Here is a 10,925-nt window from a genome sequence, read left to right as displayed (position 1 = left end):
ATAAGTATCTATATGCAGACTGACTTTAAATACTGCTCTTTTCTTTGGAGTTTGGGACTGAGAGTATAAATTCTTTATACTGTAGACCATTTGGCAAATTTTCTTCAATAAATATAACTACTTCAGTAATCAGAAATAACAAATAAGTGCTTAACAAAATAAAATCTGAAACTAAATTTTTAATTTTCTCCCCCATTACCACTTCTTAATTACATATTTTAAGCATATTTCAACACAGTTCTCATTTCCTGGAATTACCCACTCTGCTTATATTACTCTAAAGAATTCAAGCAAGTTGTTTATATTTTTGCTTAAGTTTTATATTCTTGCATTCCAACTCCAAATTACTAAAACAGAGTATATTTTTTGCTCTGCAGATTTTCTAAATTTACTGGGGCAACAAAAGTGAAGATTTTATTAAAATGAACCAATAATTCATCACCTACAGTACCTCTTACCAGAAAAATTTACTGTATTAAGAAATATATCTTTTATCAAAAAATCAAGTTCCTTGATATGGTTTAGATATGAGGTGTGCCCCAAAAGTTCATGTTTAAAACAATGCAAGAATGTTCAGAGGTGAAATGATTATGAGAGTTGCAACGTAATCAGTGGATTAATCCACTGATATGGACTAGTCGAGTGGCAACTGTAGGCAGGTAGAGTGTGGTTAGAGGAGATAAGTCACTGGAGGTGTGCCTTTGGGGTTTATACTTTGTCCCTGGTGAGCAGAGCTCTCTGCTTCCTGGTTGTTGTGTCCTGAGCTGCTTTATTCCACCATACCCTTCTGCCATGAAACTCTGGATCACCTCAGACCCAGAGCTATGGAGTTGGCTGACCACGGTCTAAACTTCAGAAACTGAACCAAAATAAAAATTCCTTCTCTAGTTGTCCTTGTCAGGTCTTTTGGTCACAGTGATAAAAAAGCTGACTAAAACATTCCTCATTAAAATGTTTCAGTAAAACCATTGAGACTATGGGTGATAGTTTCACAGGCTTACACACTATCAAAATTTGTCAAATTATACACTTAAAATATGTGTAGATTATTATCTGTGCATTATATCTTGGTAAAGCTGCTAAATAAAAGTGTCAAGAAAGACCATATACCAAAATATGATCTAAAGGACTGAAAGGGAGACACATACACACAAGAAAGAGGACAACTCCTTAAATGCATCAACAAGTTTATTTACAAATGCAGCTGAACAGAAAGGCTCATTAGGTTCTGAAGAAAACTTCTAGGATACAAACCATGGTTATTTTTCATTAGTGAAAATAAGCAGCTTTCTACTGAATTGCTTAGCAACAGTTCTGGTGAAGAAAACTGAGCTCTCATCAAGCAAAATAAAATGTTACATAAGCTAAAAATTTCTTTCAATCATATTACATAAGTGGAATAAAAGGATACAGAAAGCAAATTTAGGGATGGATTTAAATGAAAATTTTCATGTGTTTCCACATTAACTTAGTATACAATAAACAGAGCAAGTACAATTATATATTTATATTAACTATTTCAAATAATGTTTTAAGAACTTTTAAAAAAAACAGTAAAATACCCTCTTCAAAACACCACTAAATAGTCAAAACTTGATCATCATCAGCCTCAAAAATATTTTTAAGTTCTTATTTTTTCCCTTGTGCTTTTATGATGCTGTCTTCAAAAAAGTAAATACTGCACTTTTTCCCACACAAAATTACCTTCTTATAAATAAACAAACAAAAATATAGGGTCTACCAAGACTACAATGGTCCTACATAATCTAATAAGGCAAAAAAAAAAAAAGAAGAAGAGTTATTCTTTTTTAAAAAAGAGCAAAAAAGATATCAGACACATATTTATAGATCTACATCGGCAGCAAGCACCTCTTCTTCTATCTGCAACAGTGCTTTCATATGGAGACTTACATCACATGGCGGTTGGCCGTCCAGCTGATCAGGTAAGGAGAGAAGAGAGAAAAGTGCTTAGATTCAGAAACGAGTGAATATCGCTTCATGGGCTACATAGCAGTCATCACTCAGAGAGTGGCCCAGTGAGGTAGAGAGAGTAACCTGTCACTCAGTTTTAGGATAAAGCTAGGCAAATCGCAGCCTCTGGGCTCCAGAATTCCTTAGTTGTAAAAATGGAATAAAAATGAACTGCTGACATAGAAAGAAATTACACTCAACTCTCTATTATTTGCATTGAAGGAGAAAAAAAAAAGGCATGGGCAATTTTATAATAATGATTCTAAAAATCAATTATATTTGGCTTTGGAGCAAAGAGAGAAAAGGGCACACACAATACACACACTCCCCAGCCATGCCCAGCCTTGCCACTCTCCAACCTCAGCGTCAGTGTCCAGGGAGGACTGACTGAACAGCTGGGGAAAGAAGGCTCAGAAGCCACCAACAGATAAGAGAGAGTTGATGGGGCTTAAACTATTTCCAAAGCACTCTTCACATAAGGGGTCATATAAATACCTCAGAGTTCAAAAGCAAATGGTTTTGCTGATACCACTTGTGACACCACTTCACAGTAAGGAAGAAACATGTTACCAGCATCAAGGTTCAAAATATACACAGCACTAATGTTTGTCTTGCTGCAGCTATAAACAACACACAACCCAAATATGCTACCCTATATTTTATAACACACAAATGCTTAGACACAACTAGCATCTGAAGTTTTGGAAAATGCATTTTGCAAAAAATGACACCTAAACACTATATAGTCAGATAAGAATTAAGGCTCTTTTAAAATGCTGTGTGTAATGATATCTGATTAGACAGTAACATAGAGAATAAGCTGATATTCTCCAGTACTCTAAATGATCACTTGCAAATTTGGTCATATTCTAAACCACATAACAAAGCTCATTGTTAAACAATAAAAACAAGCCATTGGGGAGAGATCAACCCTCAGTCACTTTGTTTTGGTTTAACTGTCCCCTTGAGTTATTCAGACCCTATGCAGATAACAAGAGATGCAGGGTCTGGACTTTTGGGTACAAGTTCCTCTCCAGTTCCACCACCCTATAACCCACCCTTGTGGCTGGACCCCGAGCAGTGAACCATATACTACATACCCTCTTCGAAGGGGACAGACTAAGATCCCTAAAATCTAGATTCCTATGGCAGTGAAGCTGAAGGGGACATGGCTGCAGTTTCAGGGAAATGCATGGGAACCCGCGGTCTCCTTAAAAGACAAGAAATTTTCTCTCTGATTTGCTCTCTTACATTTGAATCTGAGATAGCAGTCGTTGCAGTACAGTTGGTGGTTTCTGATTCTGACTTCGGCTCCTGAGGAAGAACCTCCGAGGTCACACTCACAGGACACACACTGGGAGACCAAAAAAAAAAAAAAAAAAAAAAGAGAGAGAAAGAAAGGAAAAAGAAAAAACAAGCCATGTACAATTAGCTCAAGGAAGCTTGGGGTGCACCCAGAAAAAAAAAGTAAAGAAAAAAAAAGAAGCAAAATGCAGCTTCTAAGCTCTTGGATACATTTCAAACAAAGAAAAAGAAAAGTGGTGGGGGGAAGGCCAAGAAATGATTAGTAGATTAAAATCAATTCTTCCAGATAGGACATTAAAAAATTCATAAAGTCAATTTTAAGAACCAAGATGACCATTTTAAATAGAGCCCCAAATAAAGTAGAAATAATTTGCTAATTGGCTTAAGGAGATTTAGTCTTCATAGCCCCCAGGGGAATGGAGAGTACATCACCACATAAAAGAACTGGCTGAAGTGAATGGAGTTCAGGTTTTGGCACTCCATTCTGGGGGAAGCCACCTCCAGTATTCCTGCCACACTAGCTTGGCAAATGTTCCCACAGGCTCCTCCCTTCAAGGCTCAAACACTAATTATTTTGAGTCATTCTGTTCTGCCTAGGAACAGTGCAAGCCAGCTATGGACATATTTCAACCAACAATGGTCTGTAGGAATCCAGGATCAACAGGGGGCCTTTCTTCTGGCCCAAAGTAAGTCTAAGAATCAAATACATACGCCTCTAGAGACAGACAATGCTAAACAGTCACAGCCTTAGCACTTTCTTGTGTACAAAAACCTGTCAGGTATAAGCAGGCTGTGCAATTTTTTAAATATTTGCAATGGTTTTCCTTTGTGTTCTCCCTATTCCAAGGTAAGCTTTTAGACCCTGTCATAATTTCAGGTCCCTATGCCTTCAATAACATTGGTAAATTATATTTTAAGTATGCCTATGATAGCATGTTAAACATTTATGCACTGTAAATTTTATTTATAGAATTCTCAGAGATTAGAGATAGGAAATGCATAGTGTTTCCAGATTCACTTATGATTAGATTCAAAATTTGAGAACTAAGTAATAGCAAGCAATCTTTGATTCCAACAAAGCACAGACGGACAAATATAGCACCTAGCTTGTTAGTGGCACATCCACACCCATCGGCTCAAAGAAGCCATGCACTCTCCAAGCAAAGCTTTGCAGGCCTGCAGGCTATTTATCTCAGTCTCACCTTAAAACAATGTAAATGATAACAAAGACCCAGGGACTCGATGATCATGGCAGCTCCTTTGCCCAGAATGTTATTACAGTAGGAGCACACTCGCTTCCCACTGACTGACCTAAACACAGAACAAGAACGGAATGGAAGCGTTCACCTGAACACACGAGATTCATATTTAAAATCACACTCTGGTATTCGCATCCATAATAGCAACTTAAGGAAGGCTGTATGTATCTGTGGGAGAAAAATTTTACCAGACAAGCATAGCATGCCTCAATTATACTGTAACTGTGAATGATCTGCATGGAAGCTCTGGGACCCCAGACAAATACTCACCTACATGAACAGTTCCAGTGTAATTAGTCCACTTGGCACTTTATGACACTATTCTCCTTAGATTATAGACCTACTTAGCAATACCTCCCCTCCTCTAATCCATTACATTTTCATGCCAGTTAAACCTGCCAAAGCATGCAACTCTAATCATGTCACTCCATACCTCAGACTGAAGAGCCCCAACTTCCCTCAACAGGCATTGAGAGTTCTACTTTTGATTCTTTCTTATTTGCCCAATTTTCTAATTAAACAAAGTGTCAGTGCTTTCCTGCCTGTGTCTCTAGTCTAAACAACTGGCTCAGCAGAGAATAAAATAAATACCGCCAGGCAGCTACCATTTACATATAGAAGGGGTTTCTACTTTACTTCTGAATGTAGGTCTCATCTCTTGCAGTGCTGAAGTGACAACCACTTCCTCCTTACCTCTGCATCCCTAGGGATGAGCACAGAACTTTAGTGGTGCTGAGCAGTGCATAGCTGCTGAGTGTCCAATGTTGAAGGCCATAGAGATCTTCTCAGGGAAGAGAAGCTCAATGATCATCCCTCTGACCTCTGTTCTTCTAGCATGTGGTAAGTGGGGGTCCCAGTAAATAAATGGATCCTCTCTGCACAAACTTTGCCTCTGCTGACAAACTGATCATAAATCCTTACCCCTTTTCTTTTACTTCAAACTCTTTAAGATACATTTTGTAGATTTTAGCATAGGCAACATTATATTGGATTATAAAAAGATTCCTTATAAAAGTCTCTTCTTTGATAGTTAAAAAAAATCTTAATATCAATGTATTTCTACCTTTAAAAATTGTTCCATTTGTTAAAAAAAAAAAAAAGGTAGCATGTGCCAGAATTCCCTTTGGGTGACAACAGAAGCATGTACTTACACGAAACACAAAAGATCTGGGAGATACTATGCAGATTTAACAACAAAACCCACTCTGACATTTGAGCTTCACTCCACAGCACAAGGCATGTGGCTAGTGATGCTATTAAACTCTCACACACTTCCCACCCCATGTGAACTATGGAACTCAGTTGATGTAGCCTGAACAAAGTGATGGCAAACCAGATAACAGCTAAGCAAGGATTCTGGCAATCAAAAATCCAAAAACCAAAGACCTAACCTACTTAATATTTTTTTAAACCCAGGTTGTTAAAGCTCACCAGACTATGAACACTTGATTATAATGTCTTCTCTTATACTCAGTTCCTATAAAATGAGTTTGTATTGCAGTGTCATTAAAACAGCCAAACATTTTACAATACTGCTTTTACCCATAAATAGGAAAAGCATCTGTGATCTAGTATATGTTTTTATGATTCCACATGGAGGACTATTCAGATATGTCTTACATATTGAAGATGTCTACCAGTTGCCAAGAAAACCCTGGCAACTGGTAGACATCTTCAAGGTCTCCCCTGACTCCTGAGACATCTATAAATACTATTAGGGTAGCATGAAGAGATATTAAGAAAGTCTTCTCAATCTGACTGTGACATATTCAAAAGTGCTATTCTTTTTTCACTGAAAGCTTGAACAAGATTTAGGGGAAATTTTGATTTAAAAAACCCTGAGACTAAGAGAAGGAGAGGAGAAAAACAAAGGGCCTCACCTGCTGCGGGGCTGAGTGCCTGGCTGTGGCTGTGGCTGTGGCTGTGGAGTGGAAGGGGAGTGGCTGCGAGGGGTAGGGGTCTGGTTGGTGACTCCTCCTGTGGTGGCCTTCCCAGGGCCAGCGGAAGGAGGTAGCACACTGGAGGATGGGTTCCGCATGTAGGCACGGTTGGATGTGGACAACAGCTGAGGTGGTGGGCGACTGAAGTCTTGAACAGAGGAAGAAGCATACATGCCTGCAGGCTGACCAAGCCAAGGGGACTGTCGCCAAGAAGCAGATCGCGAGGAGTCCAGGTTATCTAGAGACTCACCTCTGAAACATGTAAAGGACTCATCAAAACAGCATTAGGCATCCAACTAGAAACCTATTCAACACATCATTACAACCATTAAAAGGTCCATTCTGTGTATTTCTAAAGCAGGTATTAATTTACATCCACTTACATAGAAAATTACCTTGAACAGGTAAATTGCTCATCATCAGAGCTAGCATGAGGTTTCACATTTCAATCAACCTTCACTTTTACTTCATTCACTTGGTGCTTAGATAAAATAAGTACAAACAAAGTGGAAAGAAAAGTATTTTTTAAGATAAAAGCTAACAGTAAGACAGACAACCATTATCTTTGATAGTTTAGACATATAAATGTTAGTCTTTCAAATTCAATCCAAAACTATATTTTAAGCACTTAAATATGACAAGTATTAGGCTAGATGTTTTCACAACAATATTAAACTTAATCTCCACAATTCTATAAAAGATTTTTTAAATCTCATCAAAGTTAAGCAGACCACAGTTAGAGCTAGTCAAGGGTGGTACTCGGCTTTCAACCCAGTCACCCTGATTTCAAAATAACACACACCAGCCTTCCATGAAGTGCTCATTCACCATCCAAAACCCTAAATTCCAACTGCTTAATATCCACATTACCAGAAGCATTTGCCAACCAATCCCTTAAATTGAAAACACATTTAGCTCACAAACTGACTTAAAGACACCTTCTGAAAAATCTCTTTTAAAGTTGTATACATACATTAATACTGATCAACCAATATTAATTGCAAATTATAAGTTTTTTCCTCACTTATCAATTGTGTTGCTATTACTCTTAAATATTCTCATATGTCAAGCTTAAAATATGCATTTAACTTTAACATTATAAGAGGAATATATCACATGGAAAAACTCACGCAACACAGAACAGTATATGAGGGATTTCAAGGGTCCCTTCCCTCACTTACCACACTTGCCCTAACCTAACCTGTGCTAACTATAGGTCCTTCACACGTTTCTCACATGTGCAAATATTTACATATACAATCAAATTTTCAGAAGTACAAATGTGTTTATATACACACGCAAGGTATTTGCCTGTTAACATTCTTAAGTGGGATAATGCTATAACACAGTCTTCAATAACTCATTTACCACTTAACATATAACTTTATGCCTATTCATGTGGCAGATGGTACCTTGCTGGTTCCCAAGGAACCATACCTTCTGGAATCCACTCTATTGTGTAGTCCCTGCCAATGACTTTAGGCTTGATCTGTGGCCAACAGGCATCAGCAGCCATGATGCACATAGAATGGAAGAAGACTTACATATTAGGGTATGTCCTTCTGCCAGTCTACCTGTTTGAATCCAGGTGCCATGCCATGAGGAAGCCCAGGCAGCTATGTGGAGCAGCACAGGTAAGAATAGGCATTTCTAACCACTAGCTATGGCTTAAGCTCTTCAGAGGGCCCTCTGCATGAGGGGCAACAAATTACAGCCCATTGCCAAGATATATATAGCTCATTTTTCAAAGAGTCATTAAGAAAACAAAAAATACGTGACAGAGACCTCTGCAGCCAACAAAACTTATTTACTGTCTAGTCCTTTATTTTTTCTTTTTAAAATGTTATTCTATTTTTTTTAAATTACCAGCTCCTACTCTAAATGACTACAGTTGCTCAAGTGCCCCAGTCAACTGCATGCAAAAAATTTCCCAGGCAACCCTCAGATCTGAGAGAAAGAACGAGTTGTTATTTTAACCCACTAGGTTTTGAAGTGCTATATTATGCAGCAATGTCTTTCTCTTCCTTTAATGGTTATATAGTATTTTATCTTTTTGGTATACCACTACCTATTGAACAACTATTAAGTACCCTTTTCACAGAGGACATGGTGATTTTTTTCAGTCATTATTAATAATGTGTAAGTGTTCATCATTTTGGATATATCTGTGTAGACTTATCCAAATACATCCAGAAGATAAGAATGTTAGAAACTTAATTGTTCACTGAATTCAGATGTATAAAACTTTGCTTAATACACACTGAAAAGCTATCCACCCAACTGGGAAGAATTCCTATTTGCTTATACAATTACTAAGTTTAAGCAATCATATAATTCTTTCCAAATCTCCTAAGTAAAAGAGACATATCATTGTTATTTTGGGAATAGTGTTGATCTTCATACATTGATTGTCTTTTTGTTTCTTTTTCTTATAAACCGCCTGCTCAAATCACCTATTTTCTTATAGTCATTAAGGTTCATTTACTGATTTTTAAGAAGATATTTGAATGCTGAGAAAATGAGCTTTTTGTCTCTAGGGTGTTAAAAATAACTTTGCCCAGTTTGTCAAATAAGGAACTACTGACTCAAAGTAGCTGCAGGATTTGTTTACCAAGATTTATCTTTTAAAATATTCATCTTTTCATCTCTAATTTATTCTGTATACTTAACTTTTTAAAGTTAGAAAACTTAGATTTTTCACACTTTGCAAATCCCATTTTGATAATTCCAATCTAATCATCATCTCATTATAAACAGAAGTTTCAATACCTTTTTTAAAGTTTGGCAGCCCAGAAAGCACTAAGTGCTTATTTAATTATCCCAATCCCACTTCAGAGTTCTAGAACCAGATTTGTAACCTATTAACCATGTCGTCTTGTCCAACTATATTACCTGCTTGAGTCACAGAATTACTACCCTACTTCAAACCAGTTTCTCCAGATTAAATGAGATGTCGTAGACAAAGCATCTGGCTCATGGTCGACATAGGATAGAGCCCAATGTTTTTCTTCCTCTTGCCAGACCTCAGGTAAGTAGAAGAAATTATGATATATCTTCTGTCCAAACAAATCACCAGCACATCTAGAAATTAAGCATTTGTCTCACAACAAAGAAGCAGCAATTCCCAAACCTTCTCCCACCTTCTCATGACCCCAGGCAGACAGATTGGCTCTTTATTTATGCTGGAACTACGCTGTCGGATCCAGCTATTGTCATGGTGAAGGGATGTTCTCTTTCTCATTTCCTGAAGAATCTGTTGTCTCTCCAGCTCTGCTTCTGAGGGGGCTGAATCTTTCTTGGAGCTTCTCTGTGAAAAGCCTGTACCCCCAATTCGGTCCAAGTATTTGTTGCTTCCTAAATTAAAAATACACAAAAAGTACATAAGAAAGGACAGTGGATAAATCTCCAAAGACAGTCCAGCTTAACATCTGACATATGCTTACATATTATCAACTTCCAATGAGGTGGCTGCAATGACACAGAAAGCACCTGTCTCCTGTTTCTGAAGATGCCAGTTCCCTACCCACAGGCACAACACAGAACATACTAGGGACATCCAGGGGCTGCCTGTAGAAGGGAAGAGCCAGAATGGGATCACTAGATCACTGGCTATGACAACTCTGTGTAAGAACACGAAGTTTTCTTTAAAAAAAAATTTTTTTTTGCACTCCCTTGGGAAAAGAAAGCCCACAGAGGCACAAATTTCTAGCTGACCCGACCTGAGTATTCATGTCACCAAACTGCAGGGCTAAGAACATATTCAGTCTCTGAAATGGAAAAACAGCTCAGGCATCCAAATGATAGTTACCATCCAAATAAATGTTATGCTTCTTTCTGTTCTAAGGAACTTACAGAAGTATAATTTGGATTATCACATTTATTAATGATCATTAAGTCAGGTTTTATCCTAAGGGCTTTATCTCTTGGGTTTGCTGACTGATTTACGATTTGGGTAAAACATTAAGATTTAAGTATCATCCACTGAAGTATCATCTGTGCCTTAATATCAATTAGAAAATTTTATCCAAGGATTTATTTTATTTTTCTATGTTTACTGCTATTGTCATTCTTTCAAAATTCATAGTTTATCTATGTCTTAGTTTCATCTTCCAGTAAGCAAAGAGCAGAACCACCAAAGGTTTCTTATATACTCCTAAGTTTAACATAGCTTATCACTTTGGTTGAATTTTAAAGAAAACATTTTCCACTTTAAAAGAACCTTACTGGTATAATCAAGTTATTCCTCTAAACAGTTAATAATTTCCACTGCCTGCCACTCAGGAACTTAAACTTCATAAAGGGAATACACACACACACACACACACACACACACACACACACACACAGGATAAGACACAAACCAGAATCACAAACAATATTATTTCTGAGTCAGATCTGCTGTTACTAACAGATCTTTCACTCAGGAAAGCATATGGCTACTACTTAGGTT

General features: G+C 37.4%; 1 protein-coding gene across 11 annotated transcripts in view; it reads right to left on the bottom strand.

Annotated features, from left to right (window-relative positions):
- Positions 1 to 1,170: 1,170 nt before the first annotated feature.
- Positions 1,171 to 10,925, bottom strand: part of LMO7 (LIM domain 7) — a 98,735-nt gene continuing 88,980 nt past the window's right edge. For 10 of the 11 annotated variants that reach the window (XM_081307051.1, XM_081307047.1, XM_081307052.1 and 7 more), the window contains 5 exons: positions 9,616 to 9,829; positions 6,416 to 6,727; positions 4,479 to 4,587; positions 3,223 to 3,325; positions 1,171 to 1,935 (listed from right to left, as the gene is read on the bottom strand). In XM_081307051.1, coding sequence (XP_081163177.1) covers positions 1,913 to 1,935; positions 3,223 to 3,325; positions 4,479 to 4,587; positions 6,416 to 6,727; positions 9,616 to 9,829 — 761 coding nt within the window. In that variant the 3' untranslated portion in view covers positions 1,171 to 1,912. The remainder of the gene's footprint in view (positions 1,936 to 3,222; positions 3,326 to 4,478; positions 4,588 to 6,415; positions 6,728 to 9,615; positions 9,830 to 10,925) is intronic. The other variant, XM_081307048.1, reaches the window with a different exon arrangement.

Source organism: Spermophilus citellus (genome assembly GCF_964194105.1).
Source record: "Spermophilus citellus genome assembly, chromosome: 1".
Classification (NCBI taxonomy): domain Eukaryota; kingdom Metazoa; phylum Chordata; class Mammalia; order Rodentia; family Sciuridae; genus Spermophilus; species Spermophilus citellus.
The sequence above is the reverse complement of the archived record's forward strand: the minus strand, read 5'-3'. Positions and strand labels throughout refer to the sequence as shown.